Consider the following 26892-nt stretch of genomic DNA (forward strand, 5'->3'; position numbering starts at 1 on the left):
AACAAATGGCCTTGAGTTCAGATGGGATATATAGTGCACTACTCATATAATGTACATGTTTCGTGCCTTGGGGACAGAAGAGTGCTTTATGGATTATAATCACACACACACACACACGGAAACCCTGGAATCAGAGACTGTGTTGTGACGTAGGTCAATGTGTCACATCGGTAGCTTAAGGGGCATTTGGATGATGGCACAGACAGCTGCTTCAGGAGTTAGAACTAAGCCGTCATAAGAAGGAAAGGAAACGACACAGCCAGCGAGCCCCAACATTGGTCAGGGATTTCCATTAGGCAGTGCTAAGCGTTTTACTAAGGAGCAGCAGCTCTGAACAGCATTGACCTCCAGCTCTCAGCTGAACTTGCATTAAAGGATTGCCGTTGCTCATTCCTAACACCCTCCTCCTCCCCCGTCATACATCTCACTCTACCATCAGTCACTTCCTCCACCATTCCCACACTAAGATAAATCTTCCCCAAGCACTCATCATAATTCACTCTAATTCACACCACATATTCATGCCACAAAATGTTTTCTATAACTACTTCCACAGACTTTCGCCAATCTCCATAGTGTGCAAAGTGAGAGGTGGTGGTGGAAAGACTGAGCTGGGGCTTTGAGAAAGAATAGGACGGTGTATTGAATAATCCTGCTTTGTTATTCAAGCACTGGGTTTTGATATTGCAGTCCGTCGAGGGGCTGGCTGGCTGGCTGTAAAGCAGTAAAGCAGGGCTGTCCGTGTCCATCCTCTGCGCCGGCTGCTTTATGGCGTGTGAAATTGAACTCAACAGACCTTAGTTAGTCAGTGCCCCAGTCCCTTAGCCCTGGCCTGTACAGTATTATTCAGTTCTCGGGCCACTGCAGACCGGCAGGCTCTTTCCCATTAGTTAGATGTTTTTAACTTGCATCTCATTTTTAATAATCTAAAGTCAACATGAAGCGTTTGCATCTCCAAGTTACTGTTAAATAATTTGAAATGTCATGAGGCATCTATAAATTATATTCTTCAAGAAAAATGTAAATGACCACTACTAAACAGCAAATTAGACATTTGAGTGTCGACTCGACTGGGTAACCGTTTAGTGTAAGTAATTACAGTAGTGTACAGTAAAAGCACGGTCAGAGGATGCATAGTCAAATTATTTCTGCTGCGGAGTGCAATAAGGGGGTTTAATGCAGCATTATTTATGATAGCAACAAAGTGCTGCTAATTGCAGCCCTCATTAACACATGCTCATCTGTTTCAGACGCATTACTGTACACGACCAGCAGAGCTGGCTGGGGCGAAACAAAAGGGCTGGGAATTGCCAGGGACCTCACGAAAATATATTATCATGATGCTTAGGTGCCGATACGATATGTATTGCGATTCTCAAGATACTTAGGTGCCGACACGATATGTAATGTGATTCTCATGACTCTACATGTATTGTGATTTGATACTGAGATTTCATTGCGATTTGATGTTCCATACATATTTCTCACTATGTCTGCTGCATAGAGATAAGAGAGCATGATAAAAGTTTGATCAGTCATGGAAATAAAAGTGCTGAAAACATGATGGCTCACTATTTAAAAAAAAAGATGGAGAACAAGATATATACGATGAAAAATACCAGAGTTTTGGCTCAGGTACAACATTTTTTTATGTTTACAAATCAATATAATATCGTCAAATAATGTTGCGATATGTAACTGTATAGATCCCCCCCATCCCTAGGAAACAACCAGCAGATGGTCATGGTCAGCCAGCCTTGCTAGAAGCAGCTCAACACATACTGTACTACTGGTGGGGGGGACATCCAGGTCATTTGTACCTGCAGTGCGGATCACATAGGGAGGAGGGGGAGGCAAAATGGAGGGTGGATAGGGAGGTTATCACGGCTGCCTCCCTCACTCCTCCATCAAAACCGCATCTCTCAGATCCCCCCTACCCCTCCCCACTTCACAAGCTCATAATCCCGCCCCCTCCCCTTGCAGCCCTTGGAAAGTGTTTCTGATTGGATTTTTGACCAATTACTCCGTCGCATCTTACCTCGCCTCCCCCTCGGTTTAGATTTCTGAATCATTTCCATAATAACCCCTGCACATTCATGAATATTCCCATATCTACGAGGCATTACTGTCTTAACATGAGCTCAAACAGCACGAGTTGAGGGCATTCCAACGCTATGATAATGACTTCACTAGAGAGCAAATGTATTTTTGGGTTCTCATCGTTTGGTATTAATCGTGGACTCATTGGGGAAATAAACATCGCTTCTAAGTGACATTGATTTGAGGAGGTGGAAAGAAATGTGTTCATTTGCTGAGTAACTATGTGACGCAGTTAGAGGGACAGAGGAAGTCATCTCAGATGTTTAATGTTGCTGTGGTTGGACTGTGTGTGAGGGATAAGGCCTAGCTGGGGTAAGTACAGACAGATGGACTGGCCTTTGGCTGGGAGCCTGGCTGGGGACTCGGGAAGGAGCACTGAGAGCCCAGGTCACCAGATAGAGTGATGAAGAGAGAGATTGAGGAAGATTGGAGAGAGGCAGGGAGGGTGAGAAGAGACAGCGGTGAGCGAGAAAGAGGGAAAGAGAGAGAAAGGGCCTCTATGAGGCTCTCTGTCTCATTGTCTGCCTGTGTCTGGGGAGCTCCAGTACTCCTCTGGCTGCCTGCCTCTGGGGAGCTCCAGTACTCCTCTGGCTGCCTGCCTCTGGGGAGCTCCAGTACTCCTCTGGCTGCCTGCCTCTGGGGAGCTCCAGTACTCCTCTGGCTGCCTGCCTCTGGGGAGCTCCAGTACTCCTCTGGCTGCCTGCCTCTGGGAGCTCCAGTACTCCTCTGGCTGCCTGCCTCTGGGAGCTCCAGTACTCCTCTGGCTGCCTGCCTCTGGGAGCTCCAGTACTCCTCTGGCTGCCTGCCTCTGGGAGCTCCAGTACTCCTCTGGCTGCCTGCCTCTGGGAGCTCCAGTACTCCTCTGGCTGCCTGCCTCTGGGAGCTCCAGTACTCCTCTGGCTGCCTGCCTCTGGGGAGCTCCAGTACTCCTCTGGCTGCCTGCCTCTGGGGAGCTCCAGTACTCCTCTGGCTGCCTGCCTCTGGGAGCTCCAGTACTCCTCTGGCTGCCTGCCTCTGGGGAGCTCCAGTACTCCTCTGCCTTCCGAGGATCCTTTTAGAACTAGGTTCTTTCTCCATTTCCTCAGATAAACTAAATAAATACCTTCAATCAAATAAACAAATGCACATTTGAGAGGAGCAAGAGAAGAATTAGATAATTATGACTAAAACTCAAAACCGCTTTAAGGTTGCTACTTTGGGGTAAAAGAAACCCAAATAACTAAACAATGAAAGAAACTTGGGGCATCTTTCAGCAAAAAACCCTAAAGGCCAAAAGCCGAAACTAGTTGGTTCTACTTTTAGCTATAAATACACTTGTTTTTATTTTATTCTGTTGTTCTCCACTATACCTCAACATGCATGCATACATACCTACAAAAAGTTTGAATACCACTGCTGTAATACATGTACAGTGGGGAGAACAAGTATTTGATACACTGCCGATTCTGCAGGTTTTCCTACTTACAAAGCATGTAGAGGCAAATTAATTACTTAAAAATCATACAATGTGATTTTCTAGATTTTTATTTTAGATTCCGTCTCTCACAGTTGAAGTGTACCTATGATAAATATTACAGACCTCAACATGCTTTGTAAGTAGGAAAACCTGCAAAATCGGCAGCATATCAAATACTTGTTCTCCCCACTGTGTGTACATTTATAGAATAGAGATACAAGCAGTATAGGGCAGATGTGTGTGTGTTTACTGTAGAATTCAGGCACGGGGGTATAGTTATTTAGTAGTTATTTAGTCCCCCCAGAGCTGTGGAGTGAGCTGTGCCAATGTGATGAGAGAATCTGGGCCATAACTACTAGTGGCAATAACATCTGCTAAATATGTGTATGTGACCAATAACATTTGATTTGATTTGGGGAGGAGGGTCCTGGCTTGTGGCACAAATCCCATACTGATAATATACTTTTTCGTGCTTCAGGTTCAATTCATCTATATGTGAATTTGTTGAGCTTCACAATCAACTGTAGAAACATTTGGATGCCTTGAGCATGATTGCTGCCAAACCTTGTCCATAGACTGCTTACAGGGTAAGGAAACTAATTTGTAATTTGGGTGAATTATCCCTTTAACAGTAACACAAGTGTCTTGCTGTATGGTGTTGGGTTAAGCAAAGCCAGTTACTCTAGACCAGTGGTTCCCAACTCCAGTCCTCCAGTACCCCCAACAGCACACATTTTTGTTGTAGCCCCAGACAAACTCACCTGATTGAACTCATTGAGGGCCTGATGAATAGTTGACAACTTGAATCAGGTGTGCTTGTCTGGGGCTACAATAGAAATGTGTACTGTTGGGGGTACTTGAGGACTGGAGTTGGGAACCACTGGTTACGCCATAACTAACAGACTGTTCTGATGCCAATAGAATGTCTAACAGTTGCGTTCTGGTGTACTTCAATCACTTGTTGGGTCTATAAGCATATGTTCTGTCCTGTATTTCAGTCCTATCACCCTGAATAAGGCACCGTGATGCCCATACGTTGGTGGTTTACCCAATAAATTACTGGGAGCTTGTATAGAGTGTGCAACTCTTTATTTTTTTTATAGCCTACAGTTTTCACTGTTTGTCAGTACCTTTACTAACTTTTTGGGGGTGTGCGCCAGCTCAAGCTTTCACTAGACTCTGGGGTTTAAAGGCCTGACGAAGAACGAAACTGAAAGCAATGTTACAACTTTAAACACTGTTGGGCTGGGTATTCTAGTCATTGCCGAAACAAATGTATTTCACCCTGGCTTTGGTAACTAAACTGATTTCAGATCAAAGTCATTGTGGACTCTTTGCAAACACTAGGGTTTTTTGTATCTGAAGTGAGATCTGCGCCTTCTGTCTGTATCTGGTATGTACTTATTCAATGCAACACCACTACCCTGATTGTTTGAGCACAAACTACCAGTTCATCATCACAAACTGTATGGACAAAGAATGTAGCCTAGCCATGAATGTGTGTGGGATGTCTTGAGTGTCTTCTCTCTCAGTGTTAATAGTGCTGGTGGGAAGGGAAGGAGGGCGAGAGACAGGAGAGCCTGGCTGTTCTCAGTGCTGAGGCTCATGGGAACAGAAGCTGTGTGGGAGCTTCCCATCTCAGCCTGGTGTGTGTGTGTGTGTGTGTGTGTGTTAGGGCTGGACTGTATAAGGTATAGATATATAGATGCAGGGACCGGTTTGGGTTTTTACTTTACCTTCTATACCGGTATTTTAATGTTTCGTTCACTCTCTGCTCTTTCTTTCCGTGCCACTTTCCACACAGACCTAGCCCCGCCCCCTGTCACTCAAGGAGCGCATTTGTTGGTCCTCTACCACGAGACACTTGTGTTCAGTCTGCATGGTCAATACAGCACATGCAACAATGTTATTGACAATAATGCTGTTTTCACTTTGCTTCTTAATATAAATCCACTAGCGTTCTAATATTAGACTATTCGTTTGTGTTTTTTAAATCAGCAAACAGCTATTTTTTCTTTCCTTAGCAAGTTGCCCTAAATTTTGTGAGACGCTAATGCTAATAGCTAGCTACCTAGCAAATAAATGTACTGAGTAAGAGCAAACGTAGCAAACTAATACAGCCTGATAATACCAGTGATGGTGTAGACCTAAATCAGCATGTTGTTTGTGCAACAGTATCTTCTAAATCAAAGAGGACTATGCAAAGCAAGAATATGTTAGCTACATGAAGTAGCTAAGAGAAAATTGCAATGTAGCCAAAGTTTATAGGATCCCCTAAGAAACACTTATCAGCAATTTAGTAGCTACCCTGTCACAAAAACTCCTCCCTGGCATTTTAATTCGTTAGAAGTCTTTCTATTTCCACGATTCCAACAGTTTTGCTCTAATTCGCAAGTCAAATCGCAATTGCAACATTTGGTTAAAGATAAATCCTACATTATTTGCCCATATTGTGCAGCCCTACGTGGCAGTGTGGAAATTATCTCAATTGAGCAGTGGTGTAAAGTACTTAAGTAAAAATGCTTTCAAGTACTACTTAAGTCATTTTTTTGGTATCTTTACTTTACTATTTTTTATTTTTGACAGCTTTTACTTTTACTTCACTACAATCCTAAATAAAATACTGTACTTTTTACTCCATACTTTTTCCCTGATACCTAAAAATACTTTTTGAATGCTTAGCAGGACAGGAAAATGGTCCAATTCACGCACTTGTCAAGAGAACATCCCTGGTCATCTACTGCCTCTGATCTGGAGGACTCATAAACACAAATGCTTTGTTTGTAAATTATGTCTGAGTGTTGGAGTGTGCCCCTGGCTATACATAAATAAAAATATAAAAAAATAAAATGGTTAGCTTAATATAAGGAATTTGAAATTATTTATACTTTTACTTTTGATACTTAATTACATTTACTTTTGATACATAAGTATATTTAAAACCAAATACTTTTAGACTTTTACTAAAGTAGTATTTTACTGGGTGACTTTCCCTTTTACTTGAATCATTTTTTATTAACACTATCTTTACTTTTACTCAAGTATGACAATTGGGTACTTTTTCCACCAATGCAATTGAGTGCAGGAAATGCAGAAATGATAAAAGTGCTGAAATTTGTTTTGGTTGAAGTTGAATTGAATAGTATAAAACAATCAGAATGGAGAGACTCATTGATATCACTTAGAATGTATGTGTTGCCTTCCTCGGATTACTCACTACTCATAAAGGAAATGTACAACTTGTATTATTCAAAAACTAAAAATACCGTCAAATACCGTCCAACTTTTTAAAAAATACTGTGATATAATATTTTGGCCATATCGCCCAGCCCTAGTTTGTGTGTGTGTGCGAAGAGTATGAGGGTTGTAGTGAGATGTAGCTAGTATGTGTGTGTAGTGTATAGTCTAGTAGTATGCGTGTGTAGTGTCTAGTACTAGTAGTAGTGTTGATTGTACTCACAGCTTGTTGCCTTTGAGGGCTGCGTGGTGCAGCAGGTTGAAGCCGCGGTTGTTCTGCTGGGTGAAGTCGATGTTGGGCACCACCGCCAGGATCTCAATGATGTTCCGGAAGTCTTTGGCGATGGCGTCGTGCAGTGGTGTGTCTCCATACGAGTCCTGGTGGGATAGGAGGAGAAAGAAGTTAACCCTATAATAAATTATATGGGGTTAGTTTAGAGGATGGTAGCCCCTAAAGGAGAGGGTTATAACTTGGGCAGGGAGAGCTGATCCTAAATCTGTACAGCATCTTGTCCTAATAGCAGTCCTGGAGGGAAGTGAGATATGGCCGTAATGGTACACATATTCGTACAAAACCATTCGGTACAGGGACCTCGGTTCAGTCAGCACTGTGAACCCAAATTGATAAATAAAAAAAATATAACAAATAAATACACTAGGCTAAATACACTAGGCTAAATACACTAGGCTATGCATACACTGCGTTGTATGCCTCGAGTAAATCTGAGCTGAAAAAAACATTTCTGGCTTATTCGGTTAAAAGAACTAGAGCCTATGTGCAAGTTGTAATCTAAATTAAAATCTTAATTGGCGCACTTCAAATTGTCCTTTTGTGAGGCGCAGTCGAGAACTCATTCTGTACAATGGCGAGTGGTGGGGTCGATAAACCAGGAGGATTCTCCATCATCGTTTAAATCTCCAGTTGGGAACATTCTGGCTTTCCAGTAGATTACAACGGTGATGGAAAGAGAGAGTACGTCACCACTGCTCCACGAGATTAGCCAATGCAGCTGTCAACACCTCAAACATGTTGCACATTTACGCCGACATCACCCAGTATCCTACTACCGGAGCAAGACATAACACACACAACTCCAGGCAGCCATTCCCCTCCAACTGAGCACGCACACTACTGCACAAGCGGAAAAATGAAATATCCCGAGCCGTACCCAAAACCAGAGACTTGTTGTGAGGCATAAGGAGCTGTTTTGAGGTGTGGCCATTTGAGTAAAGCCCAGACAGAGAGCTGGAGAGACGTCTAAATGGCTTTAATGAGCTCAACAACTGGACCCAAGTGAGCAGAAAAATCACACAGCCCTTATAGAAAAATTAATCAGGCTGGGGTGAATGTGTGTGTCCATTTTAGATAACATAGTACTTTATTAATCACACAAAGGGAAAATGTAATTGTACCGGCCAATAGATATACCAACAATAAATACACAACAAATGACAAAGACACTAAAAGCAGCACATAATTCAGAAAGTAATCAGACCCTTGACATTTTCCACTTTTTGTTACATTACATCCTTATTCTATAATGTATTAACATAATAATAATTATCAATCTACACAAAATACCTCATAATGACAAAGCGACAACAGGTTTTTAGAATTTTTTGCAAATGTATTAAAAATTAAAACAGATACCTTATTTACATAAGAATTCAGACCCTTTGCAATGAGACTCAAAATTTAGCTCTGGTGCATCCTGTTTCAATTGATCATCCTTGGTGTTTCTACAACTTGATTGGAGTCTACCTGTGGTAAATTCAATTGATTGGACATGATTTGGAAAGGCACACACCTGTCTATATAAGGTCCCACAGTTGACAGTGCATGTCAGAGCAAAAACCAATCCATGAGATCGAAGGAATTGTCCATAGAGCTCTGAGATAGGATTGTGTCGAGGCACAGATCTGGGGAAGGGTACAAACATTTTTGCAGCATTGAAGGTCCCCAAGAACACAGTAGCCTCCATTCTTCTTAAATGGAAGAAGTTTGGAACCACCAAGACTCTTCCTAGAGTTGGCTCCCTGGCCAAACTGAGCCACTGGGGGAGAAACACTTTGACAGAGCTCCAGAGTTCCTCTGTAGAGATGGGAGAACCTTTGCAGCACTCCACCAATCAGGCCTTTATGGTGGAGTGGCCAGACGGATGCCACTTCTCAGCTCCCGCTTGGAGTTAAAGGCTCTGACCATGAGAAACAAGATTCTCTGGTTTGACGAAACCAAGATTGAACTCTTTGGCCTGAATGCCAAGCGTCACATCTGGAGGAAACCTGGCACCATCCCTATGGTGAAGCATGGGAGAAAGGGAAAGGGGGATACCTAGTCAGTTGCACAACTGAATGCATTCAACTGAAATGTGTCTTCCGCATTTAATCCAACCACTCTGAATCAGAGAGGTGCAGGGGGCTGCCTTAATTGACATCCATGTCACCGGCGCCCGGGGAACAGTGGGTTAACTGCCTTGCTCAGGGGCAGAACGACAGATTTTTACCTTGTCAGCTCGAGGATTCGATCCAGTAACCTTTCGGTTACTGGCCCAAAGCTCCTACCCGCCAGGATACATGCCGCCCTGCATTGTGTTTGCAGCATCATGCTGTGGGGATGTTTTTCAGCGGCAGGGACTGGGAGACTAGTCATGATCGAGGGAAAGATGAACGGAGCAAAGTACAGAGAGATCCTTGATGAAAACCTGCTCCAGAGTGCTCAGGACCTCAGACTGAGGCAAAGGTTCACCTTCTAACAGGACAATGACCCTAAGAACACAGCCAAGGCAATGCAGGAGTGGCTTTGGGACAAGTCTCTGAATGTCCTTGAGTGGCCCAGCCAGAGCCCGGACTTGAATCCGATCTAACAACTCTGGATAAACCTGAAAATAGATGTGCAGCAATGCTCCCCATCCAACCTGACAGAGCTTGAGAAGATCTGCAGAGAAGAATGGGAGAACCTACCCAAATACAGGTGTGTCAAGCTTGTAGCGTCATACCCAAGAAGACTCAAGGCTGTAATCGCTGCCAAAGGTGCTTCAACAAAGTACAGGGTCTGAATACTTATGTAAGTACTCATGTAAAAGTAATATTTCAGTTTTTTATTTGAAATAAATTAGCTAATTCTTTAAAAAAAACTATTTTGCTTTGTCATAATGGGGTATTGTATGTAGATTGATGAGGGGAAAAAAACAATTTAATACATTTTAGAATAAGGCTTTAACGTAACAAAATGTTGAAAAAGTCAAGGGGGAGCCTCCCGGGTGGCGCAGTGGTTAAGGGCGCTGTTCTGCAGCGCCAGCTGTGCCACCAGAGACTCTGGGTTCGCGCCCAGGCTCTGTCGCAACTGTCCGCGACCGGGAGGTCCGTGGGGTGACGCACAATTGGCCCAGCGTCGTCCGGGTTAGGGAGGGCTTGGCCGGTAGGGATATCCTTGACTCATCGCGCACCAGCGACTCCTGTGGCGGGCCGGGCGCAGTGCGCGCTAGCCAAGGTTGCCAGGTGTTTCCTCCGACACATTGGTGCGGCTGGCTTCCGAGTTGGATGCGCGCTGTGTTAAGAAGCAGTGCGGCTTGGTTGGGTTGGTTGGGACGCATGACTTTCAACCTTCGTCTCTCCCGAGCCCGTACAGGAGCTGTAGAATTGAGACAAGATACTAAACAATTGGATACCACGAAATTGGGGAGAAAAAGGGGTACAATTTAAATATATATATATATGGTTGCTGATAATGTGTATATGTGTATATGTATGTATATATACAAAAATATATATATTTTTTTGTACACACACACACACACACACACACACACACACTGTTAGGTTCTTATTTTTAGAGTAAGTAACTCGACGGACACTAGAAAAACTTAACAGGTTTAATTCTTCCCAAAGGATCGATACAGCTGCATTCAGACATCACGTTTCCACCACTCCAATTTAAACACTCCTCCTTCTCTCCAATCCTTATGTTTTGTGATCTGACAGGAAGACGAAGTGATAAGACTGAAGATCTCTGAAGATCTCGTACAACGCTGTGTACTACTCCCTTCACAGAACAGCGCAAACTGGCTCAACCAGAATAGAAAGATGAACGGGAGGCCCCGGTGCACAACTGAGCAAGAGGACAAGTACATTAGATTGTCAGAACAACAGTTTTCAGCTGTGCTAACATAATTGCAGAAGGGTTTTCTAATGATCAATTAGCCTTTTAATGTGATAAACTTGGATTAGCTAACGCAACATGCCATTGGAATACAGGAGTGATGGTTGCTGATAATGGGTCTCTGTACGCCTAAAAATCTGCCGTTTCCAGCTACAATAGTCATTTACAACATTAACAATGTCTACACTGTATTTCTGATCAATTTGACAAAAAATGTACTTTTCTTTAAAAAACAAGGACATTTCTAAGGGACCCCAAACATTTGAACAGTAGTGTATATAACGTGTTTGTTAAAAAGCTCCAAAGCAGAAGATAAAAAGGATCTACGGTAAAATTCTGTTTTTGCCTCTGTAAAATAAATCTGTCCGTCATTGCACTCTGTATGCTGTTTATTTCGAGAGACTTGTGAGAGTGTGTTTGTGCGTGAACGTGTGTGTTTTATATGTATGGGCAGTGAGCCTGACAGGTGAAAGCATGAACAAAAGTAGTGAATTATATAGGGAAAAGGATGCCATTTCAGGCACAGGTAATGTAAATCTTATTAGTCGGTACTGACCTGTACGTTGATGTCGGCCAAGTGTTCTGACAGCACGCGCACCACATCGGTGAAGCCCTTGTTGACGGCTATGTGCAGTGCCGTGCACATGGAGTTGTTCAGTAAGTTCACATTGGCCCCTTTGCTCAGCAGCAGCCGCGCAATCTCCGCCTGGTTCCTGCACACACACACACATTATCGCATTATCTACCAAGGGAATTCTCTTCGATTATAATCACAGCCGTATATATTCCCCCCCAAGCAGACACATCGATGGCTCTGAACGAACTTTATTTGACTGTGCAAACTGGAATCCATTTATCCGGAGGCTGCATTCATTGTAGCTGGGGATTTTAACAAGGCTAATCTGAAAACAAGACTCCCTAAATTTTATCAGCATATCGATTGCACAACCAGGGCTGGAAAAACCTTGGATCACTGCTATTCTAACTTCCGCGACGCATATAAGGCCCTGCCCCGCCCTCCTTTCGGAAAAGCTGACCACGACTCCATTTTGTTGATCCCTGCCTACAGACAGAAACTAAAACAAGAAGCTCCGACGCGCTGAGCGAGTTCATTAGAACGTGCGTTGAAGATGTTGTTCCCATAGCAACGATTAAAACATTCCCAAACCAGAAACCGTGGATTGATGGCAGCATTCGCGCGAAACTGAAAGCCCGAACCACTGCTTTTAATCAGGGCAAGGTGACCGGAAACATGACCGAATACAAACAGTGTAACTATTCCCTCCGCAAGGCAATTAAACAAGCTAAGCGTCAGTATAGAGACAAAGTAGAATCTCAATTCAACGGCTCAGACACAAGAGGTATGTGGCAGGGTCTACAGTCAATCACGGATTACAAAAAGGAAACCGGCCCCGTCACGGACCAGGATGTCTTGCTCCCAGGCAGACTAAATAACTTTTTTGCCCGCTTTGAGGACAATACAGTGCCACTGACACGGCCTGCAACTAAGACATGCGGACTCTCCTTCACTGCAGCCGACGTGAGGAAAACATTTAAACGTGTCAACCCTCGCAAGGCTGCAGGCCCAGACGGCATCCTAAGCCGCGCCCTCAGAGCATGCGCAGACCAGCTGGCTGGTGTGTTTACGGACATATTCAATCAATCCCTATCCCAGTCTGTTGTTCCCACATGCTTCAAGAGGGCCACCATTGTTCCTGTTCCCAAGAAAGCTAAGGTAACTGAGCTAAACGACTACCGCCCCGTAGCACTCACTTCCGTCATCATGAAGTGCTTTGAGAGACTAGTCAAGGACCATATCACCTCCACCCTACCTGACACCCTAGACCCACTCCAATTTGCTTACCGCCCAAATAGGTCCACAGACGATGCAATCTCAACCACACTGCACACTGCCCTAACCCATCTGGACAAGAGGAATACCTATGTGAGAATGCTGTTCATCGACTACAGCTCGGCATTTAACACCATAGTGCCCTCCAAGCTCGTCATCAAGCTCGAGACCCTGGGTCTTGACCCCGCCCTGTGCAACTGGGTACTGGACATCCTGACGGGCCGCCCCCAGGTGGTGAGGGTAGACAACAATATCTCCACCATGCTGATCCTCAACACTGGGGCCCCACAAGGGTGCGTTCTGAGCCCTCTCCTGTACTCCCTGTTCACCCACGACTGCGTGGCCACGCACGCCTCCAACTCAATCATCAAGTTTGCGGACGACACAGCAGTGGTAGGCTTGATTACCAACAACGACGAGACGGCCTACAGGGAGGAGGTGAGGGCCCTCGGAGTGTGGTGTCAGGAAAATAACCTCACGCTCAACGTCAACAAAACTAAGGAGATGATTGTGGACTTCAGGAAACAGCAGAGGGAACACCCCCCTATCCACATCGATGGAACAGTAGTGGAGAGGGTAGTAAGTTTTAAGTTCCTCGGCGTACACATCACAGACAAACTGAATTGGTCCACCCACACAGACAGCATCGTGAAGATGTAGGCCGTCTCAACCTCAGGAGGCTGAAGAAATTCGGCTTGTCACCAAAAGCACTCACAAACTTCTACAGATGCACAATCGAGAGCATCCTGTCGGGCTGTATCCCCGCCTGGTACGGCAACTGCTCCGCCCACAACCGTAAGGCTCTCCAGAGGGTAGTGAAGTCTGCACAACGCATCACTGGGGGCAAACTACCTGCCCTCCAGGACACCTACACCACCCAATGTCACAGGAAGGCCATAAAGATCATCAAGGACAACAACCACCCGAGCCACTGCCTGTTCACCCCGCTATCATCCAGAAGGCGAGGTCAGTACAGGTGCATCAAAGCTGGGACCGAGAGACTGAAAAACATCTTCTATCTCAAGGCCATCAGACTGTTAAACAGCCACCACTAACATTGAGTGGCTGCTGCCAACACACTGACTCAACTCCAGCCACTTTAATAATGGGAATTGATGGGAAATGATGTAAAATATATCACTAGCCACTTTAAACAATGCTACCTAATATAATGTTTACATACCCTACATTATTCATCTCATATGTATATACTGTACTCTATATCATCTACTGCATCTTTATGTAATACATGTATCACTAGCCACTTTAACTATGCCACTTTGTTTACATACTCATCTCATATGTATATACTGCACTCAATACCATCTACTGTATCTTGCCTATGCCGCTCTGTACCATCACTCATTCATATATCTTTATGGACATATTCTTTATCCCCTTACACTTGTGTCTATAAGGTAGTAGTTTTGGAATTGTTAGCTAGATTACTTGTTGGTTATTACTGCATTGTCGGAACTAGAAGCACAAGCATTTTGCTACACTCGCATTAACATCTGCTAACCATGTGTATGTGACAAATACAATTTGATTTGATTTGACACACACACTTAGGCCTAAGCATAATAATTGTTCAAATCTAGTTAGCATATTCATTTCAATATGCATTACTCGATGCATTTTCATATAATTGTTGTGTTTTGTATTTATTTACTCATTCTGATAATGAATTTCAGCTTTGGCAATATTTACCAATGAGTTCCACACCAATGAAGCCTCACTGGATTGTACTGAATTGAAAATGGAGAACGAACCACTAAAACACGCAGGCCTGAATAACAAACCCACAGCACAAGGCTCATAACAGATCCATCCCAAAGCTGATGCTTGTTTACATGCCATGTAACCACCGAGAGACCCAAGGGATACTTGTAAATCCCATCGATGGCTCATTTTCTCATAGATGGAATCTAAAGCTGCCTATCTAATCCCTGTTCTGTCGTGTGGAGGATTAGGGACAAAAGTAATGCCTGTCTGTGTCTGTTTCTGTGTGTGTGTGTGGAGTGATTTCACTGAACCCAATGCACCCCAGCTGGAGAAATGGACAAGCCCAAATCCAATTAAATCCAGATAAAACCCCTCCCCATAACTTGTTTGCTCACAATGTGAATACAGGGTCTGTGTGTGCTCCTCTCACCCAAAGGCTGTGTAGTGCAGGGCGGTGTCTCCGTCTTCATCCTTCACCTTGATGGAGCTGTTGGCCTGCAGCAGGGCCAGGACCACCTCCATGTGGCCCTGGTGGGCTGCTACCTGCAGCGCCGTCTTGCCCTGGTTCTTTATATCCACCTGGAGAGATGTAACACACACAATCACATTAAGAAATGTAACACACACACACAGTCTGAGGTGGGGAGTGAGCGTACCTTGTCAGGGTATTTCTGCACTAGCTCTCTGACTTTGCTGGCACTGCCATGCGCCGCCTCGATGACCAGCCGGCTGGGGTTGTCCTGCTCTGTAGACTGAGACAGCAGCTTTTCCAGGACTGAAATGACTGTGTCTGGAGATGAGAGGAAGAAAGAAAGAAAGAAAGAAAGAAAGAAAGAAAGAAAGAAAGAAAGAAAGAAAGAAAGAAAGAAAGAAAGAAAGAAAGAAAGAAAGAAAGAAAGAAAGAAAGAAAGAAAGAAAGAAAGAAAGAAAGAAAGAAAGAAAGAAAGAAAGAAAGAAAGAAAGAAAGAAAGAAAGAAAGAAAGAAAGAAAGAAAGAAAGAAAGAAAGAAAGAAAGAAAGAAAGAAAGAAAGAAAGAAAGAAGAGAGAGAGAAGATCGGGAATAGAGGCCAACGAAAAAAGGGGGAGCGGGAGAGTGAAAAAAGACAATGTAGAGGAATAAAGAGCAAGGGAAGGAAAAAGAAGAGAGTGTGTGACATGTTAGTGATGGATTCGAGAGCGTGGGAAACAGTTTGTGCTGCGTTGCCCTCCAGGCCCCTCTAAACCCAGAGAGCACATACATACACACATAGTTACCAAGACGGTTTGTAAAGTCAAGTCAAAGTACAATCATTGGAATGAGTCAAAATGTCCTCGTGCACCCTAACCCAGCATTATGAGCCTCTCGTCCCCACTCTGTGCCATCATTATGAATATGACAGACACAGAAAGGGGGGGGATTGAGTCAGGGCACTCAATACTGGTAGGAGAAGCACACATTCATATACACACATGAGGAGCAGTAGAGGCACATATGCTGATGAGGCCTGTGATGTACATTTGTTTTATTTAAATGTTTTATTTGACCTTTATTTAACTAGGAAAGTCAGTTAAGAACAAATTCTTATTTACTACATGCATGGACATGATACGGAGAGAGAAATCAGACATTTCAGAGACATGCAAATGAAACCCGTTGGCCATGCATGCGGAGACAGTGACCAGGAGAAACAGCGTTATGATTGGCCGTCTATGCAATAGACAGCCACTGTCACAGTCCTTGGCCAGTAGTGCATGCATGGCTTGCAGCAAGAGTGCTGGAAGAAGAGAGAGGGGTGGAGAGGGGGAATAAGGAAGGACAAAAAGCAGAGGTCGCTGGAAGACTGTTGGATAAGAGGCCCCCTTCCTCCTTTTTGCAAGGTCTAAGTAGTCCTTACTTCCGGATTCATTGGGGTTTTCAGCAGTCATGAGGTTGGCATCCACCTCCATGGTTTGGGCTGAGAGGCACGCCGGATTAAAGGTCCACGTCTGGCCACCGAAGGCCACTCGCAGGTCCCCATCTGCGTACACCTTCAGCACCTTGCCCATCTGCCCCAGGGCCTGATCGGAGGAGAAAAGAGGGGGTGTAAAAACAGGAGGAGGAAGAAGGGTGGGAGGGCAGAGGAGAGAGAGGGAGGAGAGTGAAAAGACAGTGGTATTGACAGTGTTAGGACACCAGATAGGTAAGCAGGCCTATGGATTCTTTCCCATTACACTTTCCTCACTTTGTCGCCTTTCCATCACGACCATTGATATGACAAGATTTTAGGTATATTAGGTATAAACACTTATCACTGGCCACGAATGAGAGGAGAAGGAGCGTTTCAAAGAACCTCCATCCAACCATGATTCACCTTGCCATCTCAAATACACCCTTTTCAGTTACCCATGCCACTCAGGGAAATTGTCAGGGCTTTTACTTATAGGTAAATAATCAAGATGCTTTGTTTTCCCAGAAGCCTTAAAGGCCCAGTGAAGTGAAAAACTAGCTTTTCCTGTGTTTTGTACTATACATTTCCACACTATGAGGTTGGAAAAATACTGTGAAATTGTGAAAATGATAATGCCATTTTAGTGTAAGAGCTGTTAGAAAAGACCGGCTGAAATGTTAGCCTGTTTTGGTGGGATGATGAGATACACCAGGCGGTAAATTAGTTAATAGACTAAAGGCATCTGCATGCTTCCCAGTCAAAACAGTTAGGTAGAGTTTGTGCATATATTATGGCGACATTTTGTGACGTTTTTGTTCGTTTTGGACTTCGGTGCGGGTAATTACAATTTTTTCTGGAGGCAAGCCTAAGTTCGATGTCTATGCCCCAAGTCAACAGTAAAGACTCTTCAATAAAGTCTTTGTTGTCATTCAACAAGAGATGATTCATTTTCATGCACATTTCTTCATAAAGAAATACTGCACCAAACATCTTAGATGTAAAATTGATAAGATTGACTAAGATCTCTTCGGCAAAAACGTCAATATTTATAAGATAACCTGGGTTATCTTAGATTAATTCTGACTATTTTGAGGAAGTGTATACTGGCTATGGCATCTCAAAATGGACAAACAGTAACTATTGCCACTTTTTTCAAGTGAAGAGGTTGGCTAGCTGAAGGTTCAGCTAGCTGAGTTTGGCTAGGTACTTGCTGGTTAACTGAAGCATGCTGATGCCTTAATAAGAAAGAGAGTTCGAAACCTCTCTGCCAATAACAGCTAGTTTTCAGTTTCCCTCTCCCCACTCAGTTAGGCTACCGGAAGTTAGCGTTAGCCTACAGATAGTTAGCCTCAGCCTATGTCAACGTACTGGTGTCATGCTGTCTGTCCATTCTCCGTGGCCAGCCTGAAGCCTCTTTACACAGTCTATGTCTTCCAGTACCCGCACCAGCTCGCCCACACCAAACGTGTTGACCTACGGCAAGAAAGGGGAAGAAGTCAGCAAATTGTTAGCGATGTGATGCTAATGCTAATCTGTCAGCTTCCAGGACACCTACAGCACCCGATGTCAGAGGAAGGCCAAAAAGATAATCAAGGACATCAACCACCCGAGCCACGGCCTGTTCACCCCGCTGCCATCCAGAAGGTGAGATCAGTACAGGTGCATAAAAGCTGGGACCGACAGACTGAAAAATAGCTTCTATCTAAAGTCCATCAGACTGTTAAATAGCCATCACTAGCTGGCTACCACCCGGTTACTCAACCCTGCACCTTAGATATGGAATCACTGGCCACTTTAATAATGGAACACTAGTCACTTTAATAATGTTTACATACTGATTTACTAATTTCATATGTAGATAATGTATTATATTATTGTATTTTAGTCAATGCCACTCCAACATTGCTCGTCCTAATATTTTTATACTTCTTACTTCATACTTTTACTTTTAGATTTGTGTCTGTTGTAAATTGTTAGATACTACTGCACTGTTGGAGCTAGAAACATAAGCATTTCACTATACACATATTTAGCAGATGTTATAATGGGTATGTGACCAATACAATTTGATTAGCATCACATCGCTAGCTAATGCTAACCTACAGTATAAGACCATGCTGTGAGCCTGTATTCATTTCTCACTTGTAGAGCTAGAGTACCTTGGTCAGGGCACCTGGGTGGAAAGTCCAGCGGATGTTGTTGCTGTACTGGACTCTGACATCTCCCCGGTCAGTGATTCTGTGTACCGTCCCGATTTTGCAGATGTACTGTAAACACACAAATCAGATTTGATTTGCAGTTGCCGATTGTGGCCGGCCTTGGCATTGTCATTTCGCTGGCTCCATTGATTTGAAAGTAATACGTGCTTGTTGATTTTGTTCTATTGCACACCAGAGACCATTCACGCCGGCAACGTTACATAAACCTGGGTTCAAAGGTTCAAAATGGGGATACGGTACTCAGAATTTGAACCAGTACTTGCCTAACATAGCACATGCAGTGACAACGTGGCATACACTTCAAAGTAGTTCTACGACTGGAGAAAGCTTGGAATGAGGTAAGACTCTTTTGATAAGATTATGTCAGAGAAATTCCACCAATTGACTTGGAGGGAGTTTAGTTTAGTACCTCTGCCATTTTGGGGTTCCATCCTCCGTGGCCCTCTTGCATCTGTCTGAGGATGTCTACTTCCAGGAGACACTTCACCTTGTCCCCCTGGTTGAAGGTGTGGCCTTCTGCACTTTCCTGCCTCTGCAGTTCTGCGTGCTCACCTGTGTACACATAAACCATAGATAAAAACACACACACACACACACACACGTGACAACATACTCTACTGCAGTGCTTTCATATTGATCTGTAAGATACATACACTTCCAGTCAAAGGTTTTAGAACACCTACTCATTCAAGTGTTTTTCTTTATTTTAAAAAAAACTATTTTTACTATTTTCTACACTGTAGAATAACAGTATAGACATCAAAACTATAAAATAACACAAAAAAAAGTTAAACAAATCAAAATATATTTTAGATTCTTCAAATAGCTACTCTTTTCCTTGATGACAGCTTTGCACAGTTTCAGCATTCTCTCAATCAGCTTCACCTGGAATGCTTTTCCAACAGTCTTGAAGGAGTTCCCACATATGCTGAGCACTTGTTGGCTGCTTTTCCTTCACTCTGCAGTCCGACTCATCCCAACTATCTCAATTTGGTTAAGGTCTGGATTGTGGAGGCCAGGTCATCTGATGCAGCACTCCATCACTCTCCTTCTTGGTAAAATAGCCCTTACACAGCCTGGGGTTTTTATTTTACCTTTATTTAACTAGGCAAGTCAGTTAAGAACAAATTCTTTTTTTCAATGACGGCCTAGGAACAGTGGGTTAACTGCCTGTTCAGGGGCAGAACGACAGATTTGTACCTTGTCAGCTCGGGGATTTGAACTTGCAACCTTTCGGTTACTAGTCCAACACTCTAACCACTAGGCTACCCTGCCGCCCCGTTGTTGGGTCATTGTCTTGTTGAAAAACAAATGATAATCCCACCAATCCCAAACCAGATGGGATGGCTTATCGCTGCAGAATGCTGTGGTAGCCATGCTGGTTAAGTGTGCCTTGAATTCTAAATAAATCACAGACAGTGTCACCAGCAAAGCACCCCCACACCATAACACCTCCTCCTCCATGCTTTACGGTGGGAAATACACATGATTAGATCATCCGTTCACCCACCCCGCTTTTCACAAAGACATGGCAGTTGGAACCAAAAATCTTGTGTTTCTTGGCCCAAGCAAGTCTCTTCTTCTTATTGGTGTCCTTTAGTAGTAGTTTCTTTACAGCATTTCGACTATGATTGCCTGATTCACCCAGTCTCCTCTGAACAGTTGATGTTGAGATATGTCTGTTACTTGAACTCTGACACATTTATTTGGGCTCCAATTTCTGAGGCTGGTAACTCTAATGAACGTATCCTCTACAGCAGAGGTAACTCTGGGTCTTCCATCCCTGTGGCGGTCCTGATGAGGGCCAGTTTCATCATAGCGCTTGATGATTTTTGCGACTTGCACTTGAATAAATGTTCAAAGTTCTAGAAATGTTCCGTATTGACTGACCTTCATGTCTTAAAAGTAATGATGGACTGTCATTTCTCTTTGCTTATTTGAGCTGTTCTTGCCATAATATGGACTTGGTATTTTACCAGATAGGGCTATCTTCTGTATAACCCCCCTACCTTGTCACAACAGATCGTCTGATTCTGTCCAACACATTAAGGAAAGACATTTTTAAAATGTACTTTTAAGAAGGCACACCTGTTAATTGAAATGCATTCCAGGTGACTACCTCATGAAGCTGGTTGAGAAAATGCAAAGAGTGTACAAAGTGTCATCAAGGCAAAGGGTGGCTATTTAAAGAATCTCAAATATAAAATACATTTTGATTTGTTTAACACTTTTTTGGTTACTATATGATTCCATATGTGTTATTTCACAGTTTTGATGTCTTCACTATTTTTCTACATGTAGAACATTTGTAAAAAATAAAATAAAAACCCTTGAATGAGTAGGTGTTCTAAAACTTTTGATCGGTAGTGTATACAATTTGATGAATTCCGAAAACAAGCATGCTTCCTTAACAACAGGCAGAAACTTAAAATCTATCCCCCCTGGTTCATACCAAGCTTTGGTAGGTGGTCTTTGTAGTAGAAGCCTCCCTGGATGTCCGACACGTATTTGAGGTCTACCTTGCCCTTGTGACCCAATCGGTAGACGTTGGTGGTGCCATTGGACCAGGTGACACTGGCCACACTGCGACCAGACTCTGTGTCCCAGCCACGGATGTCCACCACCTTTCCAACCTTACCCTCTCCTCCTGCACACGCACACACGGTGTAGGAGTATGAGAGAAGAGAAAAACCGAAGAGAGCAAGTAAAATAGGCTTATTGGGGGAAAATTTGGAATAATGAGAAGATAGTTTGGATGAATATATCAAGCACAATGGAAACAATTATATTTTGTGTAGTTTGATTCTGTGCACTGGCAGGACATTACCGCTTCAAAGACACAATAGGTATGTTCGTAAATGCATTTTGGATTGCCAGACTGCGATCAGAGTGCACTTTGGGTGTTTGTAAATTCAGAGCGTTGTCAGACTGTACGTTAGTAAATTCAGAGTGTTTCGCTCTCTGAGCATTCAGAGCGCACACTGGACACTCTGGCAGAGGAGTAGGGTTGATCCGAGCATTTTGACCTCAACGGCAGTAAAGCACCCAAGCTAACTGGCTAAAGTTGGCTAGCTTGCTAGCTACTTCCAGACATAAATGAGAGAACACCTCACTCTGACCATTTTACTGGTCCTAGCAGAGCTGGTTAGGCTGTTTTTATGTTATCTAGAGCGTTGGTGACTAACTGTGCTGATGGCAACAATTTAGTTATATTTTTTGCTGACATTTACTGACACCGGTCATATTCAATGGGTGTTGCGCATTCATAAATTAATCACTTATTCTGCTCTCACTGACGAGAGTACTCTGAAATCGGAGTAGATAGCCAGGGTGAATTTACAAACACACCCAATGTTAAAACAGGAGATGGTGTCCATCACTGTTTCACATCCACATATTCAACCTTATTGCAGCACAAAGACCATACTCTGGTACAGGAATCTTGTCAATTATAGGACTTGGCTAATTCAACATCACATACTGAAAGTAAGAAACAACAAGTAGGATCATGACTCCAATCTGTGCTCTGGATGCTGAACAGTTTTCAAAGACCAATCTAAATGGATAATCTAAACAAGGTTTCTCCAATCATCCCTTTGACTCTGGTTAGAAGTGAGAGATCAAACAAAGAAGAACACAAAACAAAGCACACTTAGAGGCTGGGGCTAGCACCCCTCACATTCTCAACTACTGTACCGGACACAAGATACAATACATTGATTTACAACCACGACGATACGCATCTACTTTATTACATAATGACTTGCTTCAAGGTCAAATGTCATCAAATACTACATTCAGTTTCCACCACAAACAGAGAACCTGCCATTGTATAGCCTAGTTTATTCAGGTTAACAGTTACATCAAGGATTACACAGCCTGCCAGGTAACCTCAGTTCAGGACAGGACTCAGGTAAGGGACAGCCTCTCTTCTAAGCATAACCAGAATGACCCTATGCACTTACCGCATGCTGCTTAAAGACTGATGATGACTGACATAGACCCCAGGGGTTCACTTTCGAAGACACCATAAGACATTTTGACTCATTGGCCAGTGCTTTAACACAGAGAGGACCCAATGCCATTCCCGGTTCTGACCCCACATGAGGTAATACAAAGAGCTAATGACAGATTTCTCCAGCCCTAGAGGCAATGATATTGAAGGGTTTTGAAATTGAAAGGAACAATTATCAAACTTTCCACAGATGGAGATCCTGCAAAGAGTTAATTTAGTACTTGTATGGAAAATCTGTTTCTTTCATAATAATTTGCCATTGAGAGACAAATTCTCTTGACTCTTGATTCGAAATGTTATGCGAACCCACAGAAACCCAACAGCACAGTAGCCATGTCCCAAAATTAACTTAACCACAAAGACAATTTTTTCCTCCCCGGAGTTGCAGCACATTCTATAATTAGATATCATGTGACTTCTTGGTATATTCCACTACACTAGAGGAGAAACGGTACGAAAGGAAAAATAAACCTGATCGTTAAGAAATATCTGTTAAACAGACTCAATGAGATACTTTTGGGTTGGGAAAGAATCTTGAAGCACAAAGACACCAGTTCAAACTGTCACTTTGCAGGGTAATTAGAGAACATTAGAGTATAATGGAATGAGGTTCAGAGGTCATGGTGAAACAGTTGAAACAACAACAACATTGCCAGGCCCTGGTCGGTATGGATGGATTGCTCCGCTCACTCCCTCACCGTCTTGGTTTCCCCAGTCCCAGTCAGGTCCGCGTACCACTTTCACCCCTTGAAAGATTCCTTTGAGGATGATCCGTGGGAGATTCTGCCTCGGGGCCAAGCACACTCTGTGAAAGGCAAAAAGTACAAACCACATTCTCAATGAAACACTATGGCAAGAAGATAGCATTATGACTTGTGATACAACATCATGGAGTGTATCCAGAATGTTCTGTCCAAATGACATTGTGCAGTTTCAGAAACATAACCACTGACTGACAGAAGCTTGTTCGAAATGCTTCTCTTATCGGCCACCAGAAAAACCCAAGCTAAAACCCTTTAAAACGTATAGCTATCTCGAATAAGTAAGCCAACCGTCTGGCCTACATTATAGTCCAACTAAGTGGCACAAGCAAACAGCCCAGATGTAACAGCTCTCTGGCTTAGAGACACGCTATGTCACAGACACTAGCCTGAAAGTCAGAGAGGGTTATAAGATACAACAATGTTGGGGCTATGTTACTGAGACACACTCAGAAGACACTTGAATCAGTAAGGGTAGTGGGGAGACAAAGGGGAGTCTATTCTGTGGTGGATGCTTGCCAAGGGAAGATGACATACATGTGCTCGATTGCTCATCCAAATTAAGGAGAGGTCTTTGTTGTTGATGGGTCGTTCAGCATAGCTGAGGGCTGAGAGGCGTCCTAAACTGAAAAAACATGCTGCAAAACCCTTAAATTACTCAACAGGGGACTTCAATGTCATCACAACCACAAGACTGAGCAGAATATGGCTGCCAAAAACCCAGACCTGTTTGACAGGTTCAAGCAGGCAGTTATATCAAATTCATCAGAAATCAGAAGGGGGGAGGGGTCTAGGAGGAGCCGTACCTTATGGTAAAGATTTGGTCAGATCTCAAAGGGGCAAATTAACTGCCTATTCCCATTATTTCTCCACGAGGTCAGCATTGAGGTTTCATTCTGCCATGCAGCTTGGGGAAAGACTGGAAACTTGACTTGAATTTCTCTCAATCCACTATAATCAAAGTAAAACAATCCTCCCGTGGGTGGTCTTCCTCTGGGATGAAGAGAGGCTTTGCTACACCTACGCGTCACTCTCCCTTCGGCTGCGAGTGGTGTCCATCAACGCAAACGTGGGGGAAAAAAACAAAGCTAGCCCTGGTTATCTTCTGAACTAATCAGGTCAGATTGTGAGGCACGTTGGCCTTAGAAGAAGAAGCCGGTGGCACCTTTGCTTCTTGGAGGCTTACTGTAGACTGACAGTAAATCCTGGTGTGGGCTGTGTGGCCACGGACAATGGGGAGGTGAGGTGGCATGTGTCTAAAATCAGAGATTTGAGGACTAATCCCTAGACAGCAGCGCAATCAGGAAGCACAATGTCAGACAGCACAGATAAGAGAGTGCGTGTTACAAAAATACATCCGCGTCACCATGGGGATAACATATGGCCCTTATTAAGCTTTCTGTGCCAAATGGTCTTGTGAGCATACAAGTGTACATATATACAGTTGAAGTCTGAAGTTTACATACACTTAGGTTGGAGTCATTAAAACTAGTTTTTCAACCACTCCACAAATTTCTTGTTAACAAACTATAGTTTTGGCATTCTACTTTGTGCATGACACAAGTCATTTTTCTAACAATTGTTTACAGACAGATTATTTCACTTATATTCACTGTATCACAATTCCAGTGGGTCAGAAGTTTACATACACTAAGTTGACTGTGCCTTTAAACAGCTTGGAAAATTCCAGAAAATGATCGCTTTAGACACTTCTGATAGGCTAATTGACATAATTTGAGTGAATTGGAGGTGTACCTGTGGATGTATTTCAAGGTCTACCTTCAAACTCAGTGTCTCTTTGCTTGACATCATGGGAAAATCAAAAGAAATCAGCAAAAATCTCAGAAAAACAATTGCAGACCTCCACAAGTCTGGTTCATCCTTGGGAGCAATTTCCAAACGCCTGAAGGTACCACGTTCATCTGTACAAACAATAGTACGCAGGTATAAACAACATGGGACCACGTAGCTGTCATACAGCTCAGGAAGGAGACGCATTCTGTCTCCTAGAGATGAACGTACTTTGGTGCAAAAAGTGCAAATCAATTCCAGAACAACAAGGACCTTGTGAAGATGCTGGAGGAAACATGTACAAAAGTATCTATATCCACAGTAAAATGAGTCCTATAGCGACATAACCTGAAAGGCCGCTCAGCAAGGAAGAAGCCACTGCTCCAAAACCGCCATAAAAATGCCAGACTACAGTTTGCACCCCCACATGGGGACAAAGATCGTACTTTCTGGACAAATGTCCTCTGGTCTGATGAAACAAAAATAGAACTGTTTGGCCATAATGATCATCGTTATGTTTGGAGGAAGAAGGGGAAGGCTTGCAAGTCGAAGAACACCATCCCAACCGTGAAGCACAGGTGTGGCAGCATGTTGTGGGGGTGCTTTGCTGCAGGAGGGACTGGTGCACTTCACAAAATAGATGAGGGAGGAAAATGATGTGGATATATTGAAGCAACATCTCAAGACATCAGTCAGGAAGTTAAAGTTTGGTTGCAAATGGGTCTTCCAAATGGACAATGACCCCAAGCATACTTCCAAAGTTGTGGCAAAATGGCTTAAGGACTACAAAGTCAAGGTATTGGAGTAAATCACTCTACTATTATTCTGACGTTTCACATTCTTACAATAAAGTGGTGATCCTAACTGACCTAAGACAGGGAATGTTTACTAGGATTAAATCTCAGGAATTGTGAAACACTGAGTTTAAATGTATTTTGCTAAACTGTATGTAAACTTCTGACTTCAACTGTAGGCCTTTGCTGTAGACACTGTGTTTACTGTGTACGGCCACAGGCGGTGAAAGGGTTGGTACGCAACATGATTTTCAGAGAATTCCATGCAAAGATGACGATGCGGTGGGGATAAGACCTGAATAAAACAATGCTGGTTTATACAGCAGGATTTCCTGACTTGGTAGATTAGGGTGGAGGTTGTTAATGGGCTGCTTTCAACAATAGATTTTAGCCAGGCAAAATATGTAAAGGGTGGGGGCAGAACTATCCAAAACAGATCTAGTAGAAAGTAAATATACTAATGCATGAATGGTACAGATGGCATTAGTGAAGACAGCAACTGTTTTGACATATTACTGTTGGTGTTGTCGCTGTTAAACACTCATACTTTGAGAGAGAGAGCGAGCAGCTCTTTAAAAGGACCTGGACGTCTCATCCTGCCTGACCAATGGTCTCTCTGAGATAGAGGATGTGAGATAGACAGGGAGGATGTGGTGAGCTGAAACATGACCAGTAGGAGGTAGAGAGGTGCTGAATTGCCAGATATGCAGGATAAGGATTAAACTGAGCCTACTTGACAGGGCCTCTGCGTGCGTGCGTGCGTGCATGCGTGCGTGCGTGCGTGCGTGCGTGCGTGCGTGTGTGTGTGAGAGAGACGATTAGCCAACCGCGAAGTTGTTGTTGCGTTTCCACCCCCCCCTCAGTAAGCATATGGAC

At 43.5% G+C, this 26892-nt stretch overlaps 1 protein-coding gene across 4 annotated transcripts in view; it reads right to left on the minus strand.

Annotated features, from left to right (window-relative positions):
* LOC110492229 (E3 ubiquitin-protein ligase MIB2) overlaps positions 1-26892 on the minus strand; it is a 70809-nt gene that overhangs the window by 8622 nt on the left and 35295 nt on the right. For 3 of the 4 annotated variants that reach the window (XM_021566366.2, XM_036947198.1, XM_021566367.2), the window contains exons 4-13: positions 23369-23475; positions 21108-21302; positions 19065-19207; positions 18596-18703; positions 17805-17909; positions 16404-16566; positions 15186-15319; positions 14960-15108; positions 11509-11665; positions 7017-7171 (exon numbers count right to left, since the gene is read on the minus strand). In XM_021566366.2, coding sequence (XP_021422041.2) covers positions 7017-7171; positions 11509-11665; positions 14960-15108; positions 15186-15319; positions 16404-16566; positions 17805-17909; positions 18596-18703; positions 19065-19207; positions 21108-21302; positions 23369-23475 — 1416 coding nt within the window. The remainder of the gene's footprint in view (positions 1-7016; positions 7172-11508; positions 11666-14959; positions 15109-15185; positions 15320-16403; positions 16567-17804; positions 17910-18595; positions 18704-19064; positions 19208-21107; positions 21303-23368; positions 23476-26892) is intronic. The other variant, XM_036947199.1, reaches the window with a different exon arrangement.

The sequence above is a fragment of the Oncorhynchus mykiss genome, chromosome 16 (genome assembly GCF_013265735.2).
Source record: "Oncorhynchus mykiss isolate Arlee chromosome 16, USDA_OmykA_1.1, whole genome shotgun sequence".
In the NCBI taxonomy this organism is placed as follows: Eukaryota; Metazoa; Chordata; class Actinopteri; order Salmoniformes; family Salmonidae; genus Oncorhynchus; species Oncorhynchus mykiss.